The 23,647-nt window shown below is 38.3% G+C and overlaps 2 protein-coding genes across 2 annotated transcripts in view; one reads left to right on the top strand and one right to left on the bottom strand.

The window, feature by feature from the left end:
- Positions 1-856: 856 nt before the first annotated feature.
- LOC128871728 (sterile alpha motif domain-containing protein 5-like) overlaps positions 857-23,647 on the bottom strand; it is a 178,671-nt gene continuing 155,880 nt past the window's right edge. The window contains exon 3 of the mRNA XM_054113724.1: positions 857-3,088. Within this exon, the coding sequence (XP_053969699.1) occupies positions 857-1,369 (513 nt within the window). The 5' untranslated portion in view covers positions 1,370-3,088. The remainder of the gene's footprint in view (positions 3,089-23,647) is intronic.
- Positions 7,131-8,573, top strand: LOC128871721 (uncharacterized). The gene has a single exon (XM_054113710.1). The coding sequence runs from the start codon at positions 7,131-7,133 to the stop codon at positions 8,571-8,573; it is 1,443 nt and encodes a 480-aa protein (XP_053969685.1).

Genomic DNA, 23,647 nt, shown 5'->3' with positions numbered 1-23,647 from the left:
AGAAAGCTGAAGGGGAGGCGTTTCGACTCCATCGAGGCGATCCAAAAAACTGTGACAGCCGAATTGAACGCGATTCCGGCGGATGAGCTTAAAAAATGTTTCCACCAGCGGTGTATTGACGCTCAAGGGTCCTATTTTGAAGAATATTAGTTGTATAAGCCAAGGAGTTTAATAAAACTACTTAAAAAGAATAAGGCCGGCGGGCCAATTAGATGTCCTAAATTCAGTAGTTTTCGCGATGAAGTTTTGGAGATAGTTTAATATATATTTGAACTAAAAAAAAAAAATTTGTACAATCTCCAACAATATATTGTAAGCCGAGTTATCAATAGATTCCCAGAGCGCCTGTATCCAACTTTTGTACAAGATACAACTTGCAATTTTCATCTGAAATAACAAAAAAAAAAAAGATTATTAATTTTGATGTAATTATCTTCTATGTGAACTAAAAAACATCCAAAAACTTTTTAAAGCGACTTTTTTACCCAGTTGAAGAGTTTTGTTTTTCCTTGAAAAACCATTTTTTTTTTCTACCTTCCCCAAAAATTCGAATTTTACGTGTTTCTTAGTTCACATCGAAGATAATTACATCAAAATTAATAATCTTTTTTTTTTTGTTTTCAAATTGCAAGTTGTATCTTGTACAAAAGTTGGATACAGGCGCTCTGGGAATCTATTGATAACTCGGCTTACAATATATTGTTGGAGATTGTACAAATTTCTTTTTTTAGTTCAAATATATATTAAACTATCCCCAAAACTTCATTTGGCTAATTGTTTTTTTTCTCATCCTACAACGCTTCACGAAAACTACTGAATTTAGGACTTCTAATTGGCCCGCCGGCCATAAGGCTCATTACTTTTCAATCGAACCCTGTATATCACTTTTCATGCAAAACCCAGCATAACATAGCATCACTCTCATCATTTCTATATTCATATAAAGGCTAAGTAAGTTAGGAGACCTATTTAATTGAATTAACCAAATTAAGATGAATTTCTCAGTACTCACCGGTGTCGAGTATGGATGCGCGGTCAAGCGTATGCCATCGGTTTCCAGTTGCTCGCGTAGCACCAAATCCAACTCATTTGGTGGCGTTTCACAAAGAATCTCCATGCTGCCCGACAACGAGCTCGGATCGTTCAACATAAAATAAACGGAAGCGGCACCCTTTTCACGCAACTGTCGTATGCTTTTCAGCAATTTATGACGATGCATCGGATTTTCCACGCCAATGGCATCCAAATCGGGATCACCGACCTGTTTGCAAATCTCCAAATCGTCATAGCCATTATCCAGAAAGCTCTCGGCATACTGAGCTAGGCCAAGGGCGCGCAGCCACTCGCAGACGATATTGCTGACGGCCATTGTGGTAGTGGGGAAGGAATGGACTTGAGTGGCTAGTGGCAGCAAAATACACGAGGTACAGGTGCCTTGGGAGAAGTGGCGTTAGTGGGTGTTAAGTTTTGTTTGCCCAAAATTGTTGATGTGTGAATTTGGCGTGTGTGCAGCAATTAACGCGCTACAAAATGTCGAAACGGGACTAATTTACGCGCGCGTAATTATTGTTAACGTCAAGTTGGCGGAGCGCGCCGACAAGCGAGAAAACGAATAAGTAGATTCGCACTCAAACTGTGTTGCTGTGTGTGCTGCTTGTTGCACTTGCACTGAATTTTGTTTTGTATACGTATTTTGTTTTTTTTTTTATTATATTTTCTTTATTATTTATTTTACGTGCGCTATTACCGCGTTGCAGCACCATTAGACGCCAACCGGCGTCATTTAGCTGCTAAAACACACATACACATGTACACAAGGACTGCTTTTAATGGGCATTGGTGGTAAATGTTGCACGACATGCAATTTCCGCGAAAATATTTTCATTTAGCGTTTGTCGGACTGGCGTTAAAGGGCGGTGTAGTTTTCGTTGTTGCTACTTGTATTCTTTTCCTCGTTTTTTTTTGTTTTTTTTTAATTTTTTTCTACTGTTTGGAGCACACGTGCTTCTCGCGCCAATCCATTTAGGATTGTTTTCCACTTCTTGTTGTTTACTTTTTCCGTATAAGTGGCAGTTTAAATCAATTTGCCAGCAAACACATGGACACACATTTGCACCGTTAAAATAGCTGCAATTTAGCTGAAGCGCATTGGCACACACACACTCAAAGAGGAAAAAAATTGAATGGCAATTCTGTTTTGGCAAAACACTTTCAACTGTTTAAACGATCTTGTGCGATTAGCGTTTTTCGTTTGTTGGTATAGGAGCACTCGTTATGAGCCACTCATAAGATTTTACAAATGCGCGTATACACATAAAAATTTACTATACACTCATTTTCGTTGGCATCTGGCATAAATGTGTTGCTTTGCCTTGAACGGCGTTAAACGAAATAAAGATCTACTCTCACACGAGTGGACCTGCCTGCCTGCCAGCCAGCCAAGTTGCTCACAGCTCAGATTTCACTTGGCCACATTTGTGCAAGCCGCGGCGACACACGCGCCACATCATATCATTTAATTTTGCACTTTCCTCAATATTTTCAATGTAGTTTGCTTGCTTGTTGCACTGCTCAGTCGCAGTAATAATAAAAATAATAATAAAATTAGGTATTTGCTTAAGTAATCACTTTTCAGACACGTACATCGCGCAATTTTCCTTATTTTTTGTTTGTATGAGTTGGTGTTACTGTTGCTATTTAGTATTTCAACTGCATTTACATAATAGTCAGAAAGGTCCTTGGCGCATCTTAAAATTTACTATCATTTAACGCGTCGCATATTCGCACTTTGATCCTTATTTTTTTTTTCTTTCAAAATGTTCCACATTCACTACAGCTGCTTTGTACGAACACTACCAAGCGCTTCAACGGCCTTTGATTGACTACTGCTAAAGTAGCGGAGTTTGCCGTCACTGACATTTTCGCTCTAACACACGTTCATCAGTGTGTCCTCCACGCCACCGTATTTGTTGTCAGTACTTTGCCTTGCTTCGCTGCAGCTGATAATGATGACATTTGGTGCTGTACAGCCCCTGCTGCCTGGTGTCTGCCTGCTGCCCGGTGCCTGCTTACTCTCTGGATGTGTGCACTGCAATGAGAAAGAGAGAGAGCGGGAAGGGTGTGTGAGTAAATTATTCAGGGGTGTCTTTCTACTTGCATCAAGCATACATAGCACGTTGTCTTAATTTTTAAGTGGAAATGAAAAATGTCAATTTAACCTATTTTGACAAGAGGCCAAAACCAACAGCGCTAATCGACACTTTCCAGATGAATATAAATGAAAATTTATGCGAAATCAAATGTTTTCAAAAATTTAGGTAACCCACCAGCGTAGGGTACATTTAATTTTTCTTCTATCATATGCATTTTAATTAATTTAAATAAATATGCTGTGCCTCATATCAATAGACACAACCATTTTCCGAGCTCACTTTGGGCAGAAGCTCAGCAACAACTAAAGCAGCTATAAGGAAATGGTTGACTCGTCACAGTGATTCAGTGTGCATTAAAAGATAATAATAATATTTTTATAAAAATAATAATATTGACTTTTTTATAATAATTTCACTCGTCACAATTCTCTAATATGCATAAAAAATACGAGAAAAATTGTAATAATATTTTTTTATATTATTTTTTATTATAATAAATTGCTTTTATAATAATTTTTTGTTGCCATAAAGAGCATTAAAAAAATTATAATAATTAAAACATTAAAAAAATATTATAAAAACATGATAACAGTGGTCCAATTTTCATAAAAACATCGTAGTAATTGTTATTTTTAAATAAATTTTCTCGTTCACAGTGGTCCAAAAAGCATTAAAATTATAATAAATATTATATTAAAGATGTATTGCAAAAAAATAATAACACTGGTGCAGTACACATTAAAAAATAATAATAATAGTTTTTTTATTAATAGTTTTTCTGGTCACAATGGCCAAAAGTGCATTGAGAAAATATAATAAATATTATATCAAAAAAATATTATAAAAAAATAATAACAGTCGAGAATTATACTTTAAACAAATAATAATAATAGCTTTTTTAATAATTGCTCTCGTTACAGTGGCCCAATATGCATTAAAAAAACATGATAAATATTATCTCAAAAATTATTATAAGAAATATAATTATAACAGTGGAAAACATACATGAATCATTTCTCTTATCACAGTGGTCCAATATGCTTCAAAAAAATTGTTTAAATATTAAATTAAAAATATTACTATAAAAATAATAACAGTGGTGCAGTGTGCGTTAAAAAAATTGTTATAATAGTTTTTCATAAGTTTACTCTGAATAGTGGGCCAATGTGCAATAAAAAATTATAATAAATACTAGGAAATAAAAATCGTTAAAAAATTAATAATAATAGGTTTTCCGTTTTTTTTTTTAATTTTCTCGTCGCAGTGGTCAAATGTGTATTAAAAAACATATAATAAAAAATAATACAAATTATGTATTGTAATTTTTTTTTTAATAAAAATGTGTTCTTGTAAAGCACGCATGGGAAGACTAAGGATAAAAAAGCACTGAAATACGACTCCGAAAATAGAGGTCGACTAGCTGATCTAACATCATTCTGAACTAAGATCACTGTTGCACTTTAATTAACTAAAATTAAAAAATAAAAAATAATAATAAAAAGGAAACAAAAAAATAAGCAAACAGAAAAAACAAGAAAAAAAGAGCATTACATTTAATTAATATTACTACTCCTTCAGAGATTTCATATAAATAGCATTCTGGGGTAGGCCGTTTTTCCCCGCATCGTTTAATTATCAGTGGTTTCGAAAGATGAAAATTCAAATCTAAAGCAACTCAAGGGCTTACGCTTACTTGTTCAAACTCAAATTATAGAAATCATATGATGATGCTAGCATAAGCTAGCTAAACAAGGAACCTATGAATTGGTTTCCCCGCGAAATGAAAGCGCTGAGATCGCTTTGTCTACCTGTGGTCTGCTTCGGGAAAGCATTGAATGCTGACCAAGTACACCAAGTTGATAAGGCGCAACATCCTTCTTACCACGGGTGGATCGGAGTCGCTCGAGGAAGCTTCTAAGGTTATCAATGTCTCAACTATCGAATTTTGCGGGTGCCCTTACCGGAAATTTCCAGCCAAGATTGCACGCTGTAAAACTATCCATTACTTCCACCAATTTTGCGGCAGCTGTCTGAAAGATTGACTGAAATTAGCTCAGCGTACATTCCTATCTTCTGTTCTCTATTCTTTCTCCCATTTTCCCGCTGCAATGGTATGACAAGGGATGAATTTGATTTCTCGGACAAGTGAGCCCTAAAAACCTAAAAATGGTGCTTTCAAAACTTATTCCCATTGTAGACAATCTACCGACGATTAAGATCTTTAGGTCGATAACAACAAGCCCGAAATGTGTTCAAGAAGGTCGTTCAAGAATATCAGACCGCAGAGCGCCAATCAATGCTAGATCCCGGTGGTGGACCGTGGTGCTATTTTGTCGAAAAATTAAACAGCTGATTGCTTGGGAGATAGAAGTTGTGATCTCAAGCTCACACATACAGGTTTCGCTCGGTTTCCTGTTTTCGCACCTTAAGCAGGAACCACAACAACTACTAACAGTACTTAGACTAATTTGGACAAAATATCACTCGTACTATAACTCGGTTAATACAGTGAACGAATTACAAAGAAAATCGAACTTGCAGAAACCCTTGAAAGGCATTAATACTATCGGAAAACGTGAGTATTGACCATATGGAGTAGATTACCTCCAGTATATAATGTGGGAATTTCCCTCCCTTTCGAAAGCAGGTGACAGATTTCTGTACAGCCACTTCTTCTGATTATATCCATCATTGTGATTCAAGTAGGGATTGGGAAAATTTTTCCTGGCACCATAATGCGCCTCTGTAGTTATCTAGTAAACTCTTTTTAACAGTAGTAGGAGTTCTATTGGGATTTTTTAGAAGTGTGTTTCTCAGGCTATCCCGAGCGTAATAAGTGCTAATTTGTACCAAACGAATTTGTTCTAAAGTAGAGCATAAAAACCTGGACGTAAAGTCTTATTTAAAAGGATATTCAACATTTTTGGGGATTTTAACCGCTCTTCGATAACTACCAGACACTGTACATCACCCACAAAATCAAGCCGAAAGTTCCCAAGAACCAACGTCGCACCAGAATCAATATCATCATAACAATCATCAGTTTCATTATAGCCACATACACGGGATTTTAACCGCTCTTCGATAACTACCAGACACTGTACATCACCCACAAAATCAAGCCGAAAGTTCCCAAGAACCAACGTCGCACCAGAATCAATATCATCATAACAATCATCAGTTTCATTATAGCCACATACACGCACGCACACACACACACAAACACATAGCCCAAGGCACGCACGTAGACACCACCTGAGTGTTGGTTGTTCACTCCACCGGGTTGAACGACTAAGCTGGGCTCTAAGCTACCGTGGGGGTCGGCAGGTTGCGGATAGCCGGAAGGCCTGTAGTAGCAGGTTAGTTGGGAAATAAGTTTAAGCGAATAAGCAATCCCCGACAATGAGCGGCCAGAAGCGGAGGATGCGGCTAAAAGACAGCCCATCCGATGAGGCTTCCGGTGACAGAGGCCTAAAATCAATGCCTCTGAGAAATAGTTCCCCCAAAGGCCCCCAAGGCCATGGGGAGCAAAACAAAACAAAAAATCCAGGCGCGGCGGTTTCCATAGTGGACGGCTTCCTGGTCAGCGTCTGTTCACCATGTTAGGTGCGGCTGCTAACTGACCGGTATATGCCGTGGCGCACTGGGAGTCTCTCATCACTTCAAGAACCATCTCTGTTGTTGAAGTGAAGGGAGTGATGTGAGCTTGCTCTGCCGAGGTGTTAGCTGCGGGGTGTATCAGTGACCAGCCCCTTCGGGCCCTAGTCAGGGAGTGTGTATTGGACGCAGAGGTAGTAGTATGCGTTGCCCCGGGTGAGCTCCGGTCCGTCCGTGTTTTCCGGGACCGGTAAAGCGAAGAACAGGCCTCAGGGAACTGGGGTAGGGGCACTGTCCCCAAGGGTATACCCGTTCCTGTTTATTTCGGCCCGCCCCCCTACACACGATGCGCTGGTAAACAAAAAAAGAATGGAAAACCAAATGAGAAATATAATTATAACCAACAACAGCAGTAACATATATGGAGCCATTATGGGCAGTGAAAAGGAAAGCCTGGAAGAGGCTAACAGAAAGGTACCAGGAGCAAGTAGATCGAGTGATCTACTAGTGGACCTAACCGAGGAGTGCAAGACCCCCAAAGGTCGTATAATCACGGGGGCTGATCCTTTTAAGCGCGCACCAAAGCTGAGACGGAGTCCTATCAAGACGCTCAGTGTAGAAAGGCCTGAGAGAGCAAAATCGTCGCCACCTGCGTTGCAAGAAAGCAATGAAAAAGCAGCACAATCGGGTAATGATACCTTAACGCTTCTTGGTGAGATGATTGGGAAGCTGACTGAAGCAATGCGTCTACCGCAACGCTCAATTAACAACAACATAAGGGAACTCCTTGAAGCGATCACCAAGCTGCACTCGAAAGCACAGGAAGAAGCAAAAAGCAGGGAAGCCAAGCGAAACGTTCTTGGAAGTAAAATGGCGGAAGGAACACCAAAAAGACCACGCGACGATAAACAGCCGGGCAGAAAAACGCCACCCAAGAAAAGTAAAACTATACGCGAGGAAGAACACAAAGTGTCAGCAAGTGCAGACAAGAAAGTCAAAGGAGAGGAAAATGTTAAGAGGACAAACGGGGTTGTGGAAAATGGCTGGATTAGTGTCAAGCGCAAACCAGCCAAGAAGAAAGTGACAAATAAACCACCCCCGAGGCCGGATGCGATTGTCATTGCGCGTGCCGGAACAATGACGTACAGTGACATTCTCAGGGTGGTTAAAAAAGATGATGCCCTGCAAGAACTCGGCGAAAACGTAACGCGTATCAGAAAGACGGCCAAAGGCGAAATCCTGCTCCAACTGAAAAAAGAGCAGATGGCCAATACAGGAGTATATCAGAAGAAGATTGGCAAGGTGCTAGGGGACCAGGCGCAAATCAAGGTCCTAACCCACGAGATGTTGGTTGAGATCCGTGACCTGGATGAAATCACAACCAAGGAGGACATAGGTGAGGCTATACGAACGCAAGTAAACGAGCTTAACCTATTTAGTGAAAACGCAATAAAAAGCGTTAGAGCGGCGTATGCAGGCACGCAAACAGCAGTGATAAGCCTACCAGCACTGGACGCAAGGCGACTGCTTGAGAAGCAAAAATTGAAAATCGGCTGGGCAGTATGCCGAATAAGAGAAAAGCCTGACTTGAGGAGATGCTACAGATGCCTGGAGTATGGACACCTAGCGAGGGCATGCAAAAACGAAGACGACAGAAGCCAGAACTGTCTCAAATGTGGAGAAAAGGGACACCAAGCGAAAGTATGCGAGAAAAAGCCCTTCTGCGGAGCTTGTAAAAGAAATGGACGGGAGGACACAAGCCATCAGATTGGAAGCAGAAAATGCCCCCTGTATCAAGCGGCGTATATTAAAACCAAAAAATGAGGATTGAGCAGATCAATCTAAACCATTGCGAGGCTGCACAAGAGCTCTTAAAACAAAGGGTATATGAAAATAAGGTGGATGTTGTGCTCGTCAGCGACCAGCATAAAAATCTAAACGCCGGAACGTGGGTCTCGGATAGGAAAAGTAAAGCTGCTATTTGGGCCTGTGGAGGAAATACCCTGCAGGACAAACCGCACACCCACAGTGATTACTATACCCGAGCAAAAATACGTGGCATATATTTCTACAGTTGCTACGCGCCACCGAAACTGACGCAAGCAGAGTTCGAAAACTTACTGGATGAACTTGTGCAAAACGCTCGTGGTACCACACCAAACGTGATTGCGGGTGATTTCAATGCGTGGGCCCTGGAATGGGGTAGCAGATATACCAATAAAAGGGGAGATGCCTTGATTAAGGCATTCTCACTGCTTGATGCGGTTCTGCTAAACACTGGGGGAAAAAACACCTTCGAAGTGAATGGTCGTGCATCAATAATCGACATCACCTACGCCAGCAGGGCTCTAATACGATCAGCAAGCTGGAAAGTGAATGATTTTTACACAGGCAGTGACCACCTTGCCATTACGGTGGACTTTTCGCATGGAAAAGAAACCGTACAGAAAAAACAGAATAAGGGTTGGAGGGTGGAGACACTTGATGAAGAAATGTTCCAAATCATGCTAGAAAAGAACCCAACTAGCACCAACGATGTGGAACTACAGGCGGAACTGCTAGTAAAATATGTTAGCAGAGCTTGCGATGCCGCTATGAGCAGGAAAACACAGAGCGCTCCCAGAAAGCCTGTATACTGGTGGAACGAGGAGATCAGCACCCTAAGAAGCGAATGCAAAAAAGCAAGGCGCCTTTCCCAAAGGAGCTATGGGTTGGCAGAACACTTCAGGCTCCGCGAGAACTATAAAAAGAAGCGGAAAGAATTAAAGAAAGCCATTAAAAGCAGCAAGGCAGCTAGCTTTAAAGAACTGTGCCAGAATGTGGACGAAAACCCGTGGGGTGATGGCTACAAACTCGTTATGGCCAAGGTCAAAGGAGGTAGAGGACAGGCGCCGACTTGCCCCATTCTTTTGGAAAAGATTGTACAGACACTCTTTCCAAAGCAAGACATGCAACCAAGCCAGACCCAGTGCCACGCAGCAGAAAATAGTGTCACAATCAGTGAAGCAGAGGTGATTTTGGCAACGGAAAGTTTCGGCAATGCTAAGGCTCCAGGACCTGACGGAATTCCGAACAAGGCGCTGAAGATCGCTATCAGGCGCAACACAAAGCCATTTGCAGAACACTTCACCAAGTGTATAAATGAAGGCACGTTTCCGAAAGTATGGAAGAAACAACAACTGGTCCTACTTCAGAAACCAAATAAGCCAGCGGGTGACCCAAGTTCTTATCGGCCACTCTGCATGATAGATACTATGGGTAAAATCTTGGAGAAACTAATCTGCACACGCCTGGAACAGCACCTGGAGAAAGCGCCGGCTGAGCTATCCGAACATCAGTTTGGTTTCCGAAAAGGTCGTTCAACCATCGATGCCGTCAGGAGGGTGACAAACATTGCAAGTAAGGCTATTGAGGGTGACAGGTGGATGCATGGTGATAAAGAATACTGTGCAGTTATCACTCTAGATGTCAAGAACGCCTTCAACTCGGCATACTGGCCACATATTATAAAGGCTCTTGAAGGGAAAAAAACCCCAGCTTACTTAGTACGGGTTATAAACAGTTACCTGTCGGAAAGAGTACTTCTGTACAATACAGATGAAGGCCCTAAGAGATATGCAGTGACGGGCGGAGTACCGCAGGGATCTGTGCTGGGCCCGATCCTATGGAATGTACTATATGATGGGGTACTGCAACTTCCAATGCCGAGGGAAGTGCAAATAATAGGATACGCAGACGACATTGCGTTAACCATAGTCGCCAAAACAATCCCTCAGATTCAGAGTATCTGCAGCGAGGCCACAACGAAGGTCAAACAATGGCTAACGGCGGTTAAACTACAGCTAGCAGGGCAAAAAACAGAAGCAGTTCTCATTACGAGTAGAAAAAAGTTAGAAACGACCACACTAAACATTGATGGGTTTAACGTCACAACACAAGCGGCACTACGATATTTGGGTGTAATGATCGATGATCGACTAAGCTTCAAGGAGCACATTAAAAAAGCATGCGGAAAGGCAGCCATGGTGACGGCGGCACTGTCAAGAATCATGGCCAACATCGGTGGTCCCACTCAGAGTAGAAGAGCGCTCCTGGCTAAAGTTACCCAGTCTACACTCATGTATGCAGCACCCATATGGGGTAAAGCCCTGATACAGAAAACATACGCGAAGAAGGCGGAAATAGTTTTTAGACTTATTTCCCTTAGAGTTGCATGTGCCTTCAGGACAGTGTCGTTTGAAGCAGTATGTGTCATATCGGGTATCATGCCACCAGATATAATGGCCTCTGAACTGGGTAGAGTGTACGACAAAGCCAAAAGCCTAAACAGGAGATTAACGGCGGAAGAGCGTAAAGAAGAAAGACTGGGGAGCATAACTGAGTGGCAAAATCGCTGGGACCTAGCGACAAAAGGAAGATGGACGCATAAGCTTATCAGAAGCGTACAGGCTTGGGTTGAGAGAGGACATGGTGACACAGATTACTACCTCACACAGTTCCTGACGGGGCATGGATGCTATAGAGAGTATCTCCAAAGACTCGGCCACGAGGACGCAGCTGACTGCTCGCTCTGCGGCAACGGTAGTGAGAACGTGGAACATGTGTTCTTCTCCTGCCCGAGATACGCATCTGAAAGAATGTGCATTGAAGAAATAATAAAAGAAAAAATAACCCCAGGCAACATTGTAGATCACATGCTGCGGTCGAAGTTGGTGTGGGCCAAGATGAGAGAATGGTCCGCAAATGCGTTACAGGAACTGCGAAAAAAGGAATGGGAACGCAGTAAAGAAAGAAGACAAAGAAATAATGAAGGGTAGACGGAGAGAGAGATATAAGTGAAGAGCCATAATGGCTAGCTTGGCCCTGCGATGCAATGCTTAAACGGCGGTACCGCAGGGCAAACTAAAGCTACAGAAGTCGGAGTTAGGGTTTAGTACGTAGGTGTACTGTTTCGCAAGTCCAGTTTAGTAGTAATACTGACTGTGCGTGGTCCCGAATGAGGTGCACCCTTAGCGATCAGTATGAATCGTGCATGCCATCTATATTGACGGTATCTATGTAAGATTCCCCCTTCGGATAAAAAAAAAAAAAAAAAAAAAAAAAAAAAAAAAAAAAAAAAAAAATAGCCCAAGGCACGCTGCACCCATATGCATATATATGTCGACATGTGCAGATACATATGTATGCGCCTCGGTCGACAAGAATACGTACACTTAAAATTTCAACGAATAACACCGAAATTAATTAAGCTCATTCATTTCGAACTACCATCAGGAAAGAAAAATCGTGAATGGCGAAATTTCATGAGAGTTTTCATTTATGTGCATTTACTCTTCCATTGCCGCATGTATGTATGTATACATATATGTATGTATGTATGTATGTAGGACCATATGGAATATCGTACGAATTTATTGATTTCAATCGCATGCCAGCAGCTCATTGTGGCCAAATAGCACTGAAATTTCCAAACCACGTCCATTTCTTCATGGTAAGTCTATGCTTATATACACATACATACACACATACATAGGTATGCATTCTAGCCTCCTTTGTGTACTCACAGCAAACGTACGCATTACGCTCTGTCTGAATCCACACGCTGGCATTCCAACTCAGTGTCGTGACTCAATACGCATTCTTGATGTATCGAGTTTTGTGTGAAAATCACACTTTGCTCTTCACAGCGTAGGAACTTGACGGCCTGCATGAGAATGAAGAATGATCATTATCATATCAGTTATGAGGTGTGTTCATGCACAAGAATGATAACCGTGCGCCAAACATTATTGCTGACGCTGAGTTGAATGCGAGCTCGTGGCGCGAGCGAAAATATAATAAAAATCAATGAGGTCAATTAATTAACAATATTAGTGCGAGCTATTTTTTTGGCTACATTTAATTTTCTGGAGGAGAGGTAAAATTGGTCGACAGTGTGAAGAAATGGTGGTATAGGGTTTTTCAATATAGACTCTTATGTCCCGTAATTTTTGTAGAGCACAATCGGATATGTTCCTACGCTTTAAATGCTAAACAAAATTCACTTCTTGATTTAATTTGATCTTGTACTAATAGCCTGAGAAGTAAAATTCGCCACAATATCCGGAGTGCGCATGGTATTAGAGGAAAACTTGAGAGTAAAACTAATTAGCTTTTATTTTGAGCAAAATTTAATGAAATTTCACGAACTTTTACATAACATTAAATTATTATATATCTATCTATAAAATCATTCAATAAAATTTTTATTAGCTTTCAGAACTTCCTCGATGTGGGTCCGAAAACGATTGCATGCCTGAATAAAATAATCCCTATTAATATTGATCACGACGGTTTTAATTGCAGCCTTCAGAGAAGAAACTGTGTTATCAGAACACTTATTGGTTTCATGCTCAACGGCGCCTTATACATAGTAATATAGGCAATTAAGATCTGGAGAGCTCGGCGGCCATAAGTTCGGTGTTATTTTTTTTTAATCCATTTCTTTATTGTGATCTGTTTTTTTTAACATTATGCAATATTTTTACTTAAAGCTATTTAAGCATGGAATGCGCCCAGTGATGCAACCATTTACTAATTTTATCATAAATATTACTAGACTAATTTATTATCACATGAGATCTTTTTTAGACTTTCTCTTGAGCCTGCTGAAGGTTATGAGATTTGCAATTATTTCTGTGGCAAGAGGGTTTGAGTGCGATTGGAGTCGTTTGTTTTATAATGTGGCATATTTTCTCATTTCTTCAATTATTGTGGGTACTTTGAGATCACCATGAATTTGTGCATTTATGATACAAAAGGGGCGTTTGAATCATTCTGAGGGTTTTCGATTGGAATCTATGAAGTATTCCGAAGTTGGAGTTATCTGCAGTGCCCCAAAGTTGAATGTCATGTGCCCATGTGATATGGAAAGATATCTGAGTAAAGTGAGATCTTACTTTCCAGAGAAACATGAGATTTTCGATTTAATAACCACTACAAGCTTCTGAGTTTTATTCATGGGGCCTTCCGTTTGGTGAAAATATGGGTTTTCCATGTAAGTTTGTTGTCAAGATGCATGCCGAGATATTTTGCGACGTTAGTTTGAAGGATAATCGTATTATTGAGCTTAACGGGTGGACAAGTTTTTCAATTGAGCGTAAAAGTGACTTGGGAAGATTTTATCTTATTTGTCCTAACGCGCCACTCTTTCAACCAATGAGATATTTTATCAAGTCCTTTCTGGGTCATTTGTGAGTACGGCAGTGTCATCCGCCAACGTTCCGACTATTGTTTCTTCAGAAGCTGGTAGATTGTATGTGTATAGCAAGTATAGGATGGGGCCCATAATACGACCTGAATTTATGGTCACGAAGAGTTTTTTTCATCCAATCTTGCGCCGCCATTGCTTTATGTGAAAGAGCCGAGCCTTTCAATTCAGGGTTGCACCACTGTCTCTATAAGTTTGAGTAAAGAGGTGTAGTGGAATGGCATGTCCTTTGTTGCTCACAAGACCTAAAACCATAATAGAGGCTGGAAACTTCGGGCGTATGACAACAGGAACCTCTGTAATAGCCATTTGTCATTCTGCTCATTTCCACGGTTAGTCTGGACCAACATTTTTTTCGTCAGCAAAGCTCATAACGTCTCAGCACTTCAGAGTATTTAATTTTATATAGAAGGAATTTTAATCGAATAACTCACTGTTCTGTCTTCTGCGCATAACATAGGATTCATAGCGGAGATCTTCATGGACAACTGACGAATAAGACCCTTAGAAACATGAAGCCCTCTCTCAAGTGCCCTCATTTTGAAGGGTCCTCGACAATGATTGCTTGCACTTGTTGACTCACTGTTACAAGAATATTCAATGGGGAAAATGAAATGTCTATCACATGCAAGAAGCTTATAGTTTTATTTTTGTATTGAAATTGTATTTTCTTTATGCCCATCTCTCGTGCAGCACCACATGGGGGATGACCTCTGAATTGTTCTCTCACAATTAGGGACGTTTTTTGCCTTAAAAAGTTTCATGAGTTTGGAAGGCCTAAAAAACAATAAAATTCCGATTTCCCCACCAAAAAATCTAGCCACGTTCTTCACTCGCGTTGCATTCTATGGTAAAATGCCAAGTGTACATTAGTATTTCCGCCAAATTTGACTGTTGTAGACTGGGTGTCCCGTAGCCTGCCGTACCGCTACACTCTGTCAAAGTTGTAGCACACCTAATGAAACACCCTTTAAAATAAATGCATAATTTTATTTAACCTTTTCAACATATTAATAATAAAGCTCCACATCTCTTAAAAAATTTGTAACTCAAAATTTTGAAAATGCAGCCAATGTATGAAATTATCTTGGCGCTGTTAGAATAACTGATGACAGATTGATAGGAATTGAGAAAAATATTTAATGGAACAACAAAGTGAATCTGAGGTTACTAGAGCATCTAATTTCTTTTGTTGAAAATAAATGTTGTCCAGATCAATATCATCTAATTCCGGTCATAACGAATCTTTAATCTCTCGATAGCCTTTTATATATTTAAATAACTCCTGTTATTGGAAACCCCTTTATGATTGACGTACGATGCCATTTGCACAAATTTTAAATATTACCATGAAGTGATTAATTTTGTGCCACCCTGTACATTGCATTAGGACATACTACATAGCCCAATATAAAAGTGACACTACGCGACACGATTCAAAAAATTTGGTTTGTTTAAGTGCAACCATTTCCATAGGAAATGATGTAAAGATGAACCACAAAACCATTTGGAAGTACTTGTATAATACTGGTTTCAGGTACAAGATCGATGTATGTATGGATCTCACACGAATTGACACGAAAGAACCTTTTGGATCAAATTGTTCTACGTCATTCTTTGCTGAATCAAAGCCAGGTTGGCCTATTTTTGAAGTGTATGGTGTGACAATTGGCGGTGACTAGCGGACTGACGATGAAAAATGGTTTACATACGAGAGCCACAGCCAAAAATTGTCATGATAAAATCAAGGTGAGCCGACAAAAATGATTGATATAAGCTCAAATTAATGCACTCATTCACTATGAGCCAGCCGCTCCCATAGGACAAAACACTCGCACAACTGACTTAATTTTGACGGGCGATCGCCCAAAATTAGCGAATCTGAAGTGTGCCGTAATCCATTGAGACAATAGCCGGTCATCTCAAGACAAATTCAGGTCATACATTTTTAAAGGACGCACCATAAACTCAGTGAGGTTAGATGTAAGGTCCTATTACATTGGCCTTACGGACCAGTCCTGACAGCAGCAATTCGCTTGATGGTACAAAACTTGCCGCAAGGGAGGCTTATGAAAATGATGTGATCAAATATTTTGAAGAGTTATCGAAAAAACGAGTAATATTTCACTTAAATCGAAAAATTCTAACTACGTTTATTTCAGTGCTGAAATCCAACCGAAAATTGCTTAAAGTCTGACATCAAACTACAGACCCATAATATTGGCTTAAGGATGCAAAGGTTGCAATGTGATGACCTTCTTTACATACTCCAAAGCAAATAAATGAATAAATTAAGCAAAACAAATTTCGAGTAAATTTTACCAACTTTCGGCTATAGTTAGCTGCATCAATATTTCGGTCTTATCGCAAACATTTGTTGAAAAAAAAACATTTTCACAATGCATTTTAAAATTAATTTCCACTCACGTTTATCAGTTTTGAACCCATCAAATTGCATTGACCTCCAAAAAACTACCAAATTGTATATAAAATTTAATCAACTGCCATTTTTTAATATTCGCAAACGCATTCAAAGTTAGTTGAATGCAAGAAAAATCAAAAGCAAGAAAAATGTACGTTGGTTCACCTAAGTGAATGTGTCACACTGTAGATGCCACGAAAGCGATAAAATTCAGCAACTAAATGCTGAAGTAATCAAATATGCGGACCAGTAATTATCTGCTGCGTTCTAACAAACACCAACGAAGAACGAATCAAATACAATAAACAAAAAACTGAAAAACAAGATGCCAGCTTTTTTTTTGTGGTGAACTTTTTGGCGCTGTAAATGCTAAAAGTCATTTTAAGAACGATGTTGACACCATTCAGCCACGCAAGGCAACGAAGTAGACGAAGCGGCTAGGCGGAGGCAAATCAACAGCCAGGCGGACACTTAGTCAACAATGCCAACACAGTAATAATAATGGTAAATATGTTGGCTTATGCTTGTAATAGGGATGTGTGTTTTTGAGTTTGTGTGTGTGTGTGTGTTTGTATGTATGTATCCGATTGCCTCGAATGTGATTAATTCCATTGTTTTCATAGCAAACTCTAAGCAACAAGCGAACCTAATAATAAAAGAACAACAACAAAAGCATGACTGTATAAATATTTTATTACAACAAATTGTTTATGTACATATGTACATACATAGGCATTTGTGCGCACACTTACATACGACCTACCCAACAAACTCAGTTTCAAGCGATTGAGAAATTTGTACTTCTCAATTTGATTTTAAATGCTTTCGTTGAATGATTGGCAAATTGAGTTTTTGATGTTCATTGATTTCAGTTTAATTTGAGATACCTAGTTATACCCTCTTTAAAACCATTTATTGAAAATTTAGTGCTTTGAAACTTTAAGGTCCTTTACAAAATTAAGTTGACTGCAAGCTAATAAACTCAGCATGCAGCATTACAATATAAAATTTATATTTTCACTAGCATATGCAATTTTTCTAAGCAAAAAAAGTTTAATTCAAAAATAGAAGTTTATAAACGCACTTAGAATATAAAATTTGTATTAAAATTAAAAATTAATAGAGAAAAGTTTAACGGAAAAGTACGAAAAATTGGTCAATATATTCTAAAAGCGAAGTGTTAACAGCGAGCCAGGTCGCTCAATTATGTAATTCCCAGATGTATATATTTATGTGCAGCTTGAGCAGCAGAAAGATGACTCTGATTCGCACTAACAGCAGCAGCAAATGCAGTCATACGATGACTATCAGAGAACGACTTCTACGTAGCCTTCGAGAAAGTTTCGCAATTTGCAGAAAAAGTCGTGACAGCTGATGGTTATACACGAATATAACTTCGAAAAAAGTTATATCAATAGTTATAAAAACGACTTTGAAAATATTTTACTTTAAAAGAAAGGGAAATTGTTTAAATTCGATATTAATTAAAACACCTGCACAACCTCATTTGTTCTTCTTTGCCTACAGTGTAATTCAGTGCAATTGCCGATGTTAGCTTTCATTCGGTTTAGCAGATGAACAGCATTCACTCGACAACAAATACTAGCAAAAGTTGAGAGGCAAAAAAGTGCACTCCTGTCTTTTAAAGCATGAACGGCTGGTCTTATAACTATTTTTGTTGCCTTTCGTGTACAGAGCGAGGTAACGGTATACAACGAAAAAACGTGATTGTATCGATTGAATCGTTGCTTATGCTTTGCCTTAGGTTTTTTTTTTTTTTTTTTTTTTTTGCTTTTCACATAATAGAAAAACACGGCGCTACATTGGAAGAAGGCGTACGCTTAGTATTAGTTAAGTATGTACATACATATCTATGCATTACATATAGGGAACTATTTATTTTTATTATATTCGCGTAGTTTAACCCGAAATTTAAATATTACGTTTTGTCTGTCCTCCTTTATGCTATGGAGATATGGGCAATCAAAACCATGGATTTGAACAAATTAAAAGCATTTGCAATGTGAATTTTTCGCAGAATGAAGTTGGACAGGTATAGTGACATATGCGCAATTACTGCGAAGAATTCGGCAAGACCGAGAATTGTCCATTAACATTAAAGGCGCAAAGCTGCATACTTAGGACTTATTAAGGAAAAGGACAAATGTGTTGCAATTAATACTTCAAAGAAAAATAGAGGGAAAATGTGGAGTTGGCAGATAACAGTTATCTTAGCTAATAAACATAAGCCATTAGACTTGAATCGACAACATGGTTACTTTATTAGCAATAGCAAGAGATCGAGGAATGTATGATGAATCAGGGAAGAAGCAAATTCTTCGCAAATGAATTCGAAAACTTTTAGTAAAGGATGCCAAATATGAAATACGAAAGGAGGTAGTAATATTTGAAGTGTTTTCGGTAAAGTTGAGATACAATCGGTTTCACCTATAGCTGATTTGAAACGGCATACTTCAGGCTTTAATAGTTTGTTAGACCTTCTGATAAAAAAGTATTTTAATAAAGTAAACTGGATCTATATAATATATAATTACATAGGTTATGTTTTTAAGTTGTTATTCGCTTCACATGTAAATTTTCTGTTGTATTCGATGCAATTTCCTTTCAAATCAATTGCCCTTCGAATCAATTGTCTTTCGAGTTACATATGTTTGCAATGCACTACAAAAGCAAACATGTCTCTCTCTTTAGTACAGTGTAGTGAGGTGCGCTCTCGCTCTTTGCTTACAAGCCCTTTCCCTCAGATGCTGAGTTAGAGTAGTGCAAATTATTAAGGAAGTTTTATATGAGTGACTTAAAACGCCAAATGAATAAAATGGAATTTAGGAAACAGATATTTAGTATTAGGAGCTATGTTACCCAAGACTTAGACACCATTTTACATAAGTTAGACCAACCTACCATACCAGCATCACATGTTTCTGGTTAGCCTAGAGTAGACTTAACCTAGAAAACGTAGAGAGTTGTAGGTCTTAGATTTCTTATGAAGTTATGTATTTTAAATTTTGAGTTAAGTATTTGTAATTTAAATTGGGAACCGTTAGAGAAACAAATGGATGAAGGAAAATACGGCAGGTGCTATCTTGACTACGTGCTGAGTAAAGACCTCTCAGTTTCGCTCTAATACTCAAGTTTTTCTTTTAGGTTTATTTTCGGTAAAATTGAATTATAAATAGAACGAACTTGAATTTCGTTATTTCAACATGCGTAGGGTGGATTTTTGAAGAAACAAAAAATAACTTTAATAAAAAATACACTTAATATTATTTTTGTGGTCCATGAAATGAGATTTTTTAATTAAAAACCAAGTAATTAACTGTCTTATGCTTTATGCATTAAATAAAAATTAATAAGCAAAAATTATTTCTTTAACATTAAAGAAAAAACTATCTTCATTTGATAAATAACGTATGAAACAGGTTTCCGGCACACAATTTTTCTCAAATGGCGAATAAACTCTGGTTTTAATTAGGATTGCTACTAATTTATAATTAAATTAGTACCTATAATTCTCACATCGGCATCAAACCGTTTTCAAACTCTTGATAGTTGAAAAAGTACTCTCATACGAGTATAACATCCCTCTCATACGTTTCAATGCTTGCTGGGTAGTTTTGTTGTTGCGCTGTGTGTTTGTATGCCGTCATGCGGCTTGTTGCCTCGGCAGCTCTATACTGGCGTTTGCCGGGCATTGAGTTTCGTTAGTTGATCGATCTGCGGATCTGTTGTGTAAATGAGCTAGCAAACAGCAGAAATCAGCTTATACAAGCACACACACACACACACACACACACACACACACAAACATGCCCGTTGACACCCACTTACAGTGGTGGTTGCGGACAGTTGAGCCTTCTCGGCTGGCTTGTACGACAACTATACAAACAATAATGAAATAAAACAACAATTCGCTTCTACTTGTACAATATGTGCAACCAAGGTCTGCAGCAGCAATCAAATGAAAATAAAAAGAACAAGCAAAAGCAATACAGGCTTGTTGAAGATGCTTCCATTCCGCAATGAATAGATTTCTTTCGGCTTCGCGCTCTATGCGCCTTTTCGGGCTTATTTGTAAATCCAACAAATTATGCGGAGATTTTGTATTTTTCTATATTAATTTGTTTGTTTGCACAAGCCAATAAAAATAAGTAAATCAGCTTTGATTGGTTTATAGTTTTTTCTTGTACTAGAAGCTTCAGCCGAAAGCGTAGGAGTTGCTAGTAATCGTAGTGATTTGTATTTTTCTTCCATTGCTGTTTGCTTCATTTGTCATACAACATCTTTACATCTGTCATAGCCATTTACACAGATGTATTTGTTGTTCTATTAGAGATGAGAAACATTCCTGCTTATCCAAGCTGAAAACGCTGTGCTCGGATTTAAAAATATTTTTATGGCAAAGACTTCGACAGTTGATTCTAAATAATAGGGAATTTCTAAATTGAACGGCCTCCTCTATTTTACCAGATTGGCTCCAGCTATCAGGTTCTCACAACATGAATTTTCAAATGAAAATCCCTTTACATCTTAATGTACACTCATGGGTAATAAAATAGGTGTGCGCCATTTTGACCAGTTTTGTCTATTTTACTTTTTTTATTTAAAATATATAATTTTTTTTTATAAAAGTTTAATTCATTATACCACAGAAATCATAAAATCGTTTTTTTTCAAACTTTGGGCAAAATTATAAAAATTCGTAAATTTTCACCAAAATTTCCTCAAATTATCCCAGAGCGAAAAAAAAAATAAAAATTGTCCAAAATCAAAAATTGTCAAATCATTTTGCAGGCACTTATAGCTTACACTTTGTTGTAATAAAATTGAATGGGCTATAAAACTGCATACTAAAAGTTATTCTAATAACTCGGATTAAAAAGTTTGAAATTTTGTTCAAAAATTGTATGATTATTGGAGAAAGTTTAAAAAGTTATTTATATAGTTATTGCTGTATAATGAGCTAAACTAAAAAATGAATAGTCATCAAATAAACAAAGAAGTAAAATAGCCAAAAGTGGTCAAAATGTCGCACACCTATTTTATTGTCCGTCAGTGTATATGCTATATCACGCAGTAAACTATATGCAACGCATTTGAATTTGTTTTTGATTATTTTTTTTTAATTTGTTTAGCAAATTTTTCTTATATTTTATTTTTAAATCACTTTCTCGGTTTCCGAGCTGTGCTGCTAAAATTTTGCACAAGACTGTGTTTTATTTTGTTTGTTTTGCTATAACCTCAAAATCAGATCACTTTAATATATACATAACTCAAATCGGTCTAAGGAAAATGTTCAAATCCTGTTAGCTCAAAAATTGTAGTTAATCTGAAAAAACAGTGAACGCCATTGAATTTAGAAGGCCCCAATTAAGTAGAATCAACTATCAAAACCTTTTCTTTAAATTTTTTCTTAACTAGTGATATCATTGAAGTGTTTTTTAACTACATACACGCTTTGCTCCTCCAAAGAGAAGATCAGGCGCTCCGCCGAGCTTAGGAAGCCATTTCGAAAGAACGCGTCAATTTATTCTATGCTAAAAGAGAGAACGGTTTCACAGCTTTCAAGAATCGCTTATCCGTTTCCATTTCAACAGCTTTGGAGTGAGTTCAACATATGTAAGCCTATCTAGCAAAATTTCAACAGTTCAGTAGGGGCTCTTAGCACCATTATTGCTGGCAACAATATTTAGAGCAAATTTTTCAGAGGTTCAGCTGTGTTTTGTAGGCGTACAAATAGCTGAACTCACCACTAAATACTTGTCCATTAGAATTAAAACGGTTTCTTTTAGCTGAAGTTCCCGTCACTGGTTAGAGCTAGTGAGTTATACAATTTTTATTCATTCAAAACGCACCCTTTACTAAGAAAATTGTGTCTACGCTAAAAGTCACTCCATATTCATAAGACCCTATTATCCTCAATTTATGCCACTTAACATTATATATTTCCCGCCGTGTCTCCTCCACTTTTGCTCCATCATAATCGCCGCCCATTGATGAATTGATGACTGATGGCGTCAATTGATATTTCAATTATTTGCTAAATTGAAGCACAAAGTCAACAAAACTTCCATTGAATTATTCCATTTCTCGATTGTTTTGCGGTTTTTTGTTTGCTTTAGGCTGAAGTGTTTACTTTAACTTGATTTTAAATAAAAGAGAAAAGTTAAAAACAAATGAAATCAAATGCGGCGGAACAAAACTGTTGCGGGCAGCTGAGCTTTAAACTCTTCGCTTTCACGGTCGAGCCTACTATAACTTATGTGGGAAAAAGTAATGTAAAGAATCACAGATACGGAATTAATACTAAAATATCATTTTATATGTTTTCTGCTTTGGTTGTAATAAACAACAAAAACAATATTTCATCCTTCTTCTATTTCACTGGTTGGTTCGCGGAGATGATCGAAGAAACGGCCTCATGCACAAAACATGAATTTTAAAAGTTTTGGAACCTTTAAGGTTCAAATGACCAACGCTATGCAAGATTCTTCTTTATCGGCAAATTTGAGAAAATAGTTTCGCTATGCACTCGAGTTTACCCAATTAAAAAATATTCATAGCAGAAAGAATCTTTAGATGTATGTAGATCTAATTTGCCATGGCATCAACAAAGAATTTACTGATTTTCTACTAAGATGGGAAATACGCAGGATATGAAACTACCCTGCAGTTAATGGTGGCACGAATGAGAATTGAGCTATACTGGAAGAAGCACAGGGAATAGAGATGTATCTTCGAGAAACAGAAAAAGAGACAGAAAGACATGACCGCGAGAAGCTGGAGATGCAGGTAAGTACAAATGAAGTGCGAAAATTCTATCAGAAATTAAGGCAGCAATGAAATGGTTTCAAAACCGGCGCTGGTTCCTGCAAAGATGGAGATGGAAATCTAGTAACTGACGGTCAGCGTACACTTAAGGTACAAAGGAAGCACTCATCAATGGTGTTGAATGGAAAAAATACCGAATGAGCACTCATCAATGCTGTAGAATGAGAACACCGCCGTATCAATGAAGAACCCAAACCTATAAAGCGGCGAAGCTAATTAACGTCCACTTAACCAAGCTGAGATAAAAACAGCTATAAAGCATCATAAGAAGAACAAGATCTCTGGTGTTGCAACTATAACAGCAATGGAGCCGGCGACGAAGAGCTAGCTGATGCGACTAACCCAAATATTGGAACCTAAGTGTACTCTGCCCATATC

The sequence above is a fragment of the Anastrepha ludens genome, chromosome 2, assembly GCF_028408465.1.
Source record: "Anastrepha ludens isolate Willacy chromosome 2, idAnaLude1.1, whole genome shotgun sequence".
NCBI classification, from domain to species: domain Eukaryota; kingdom Metazoa; phylum Arthropoda; class Insecta; order Diptera; family Tephritidae; genus Anastrepha; species Anastrepha ludens.
This window is presented reverse-complemented; position numbering and strand designations above follow the sequence as displayed.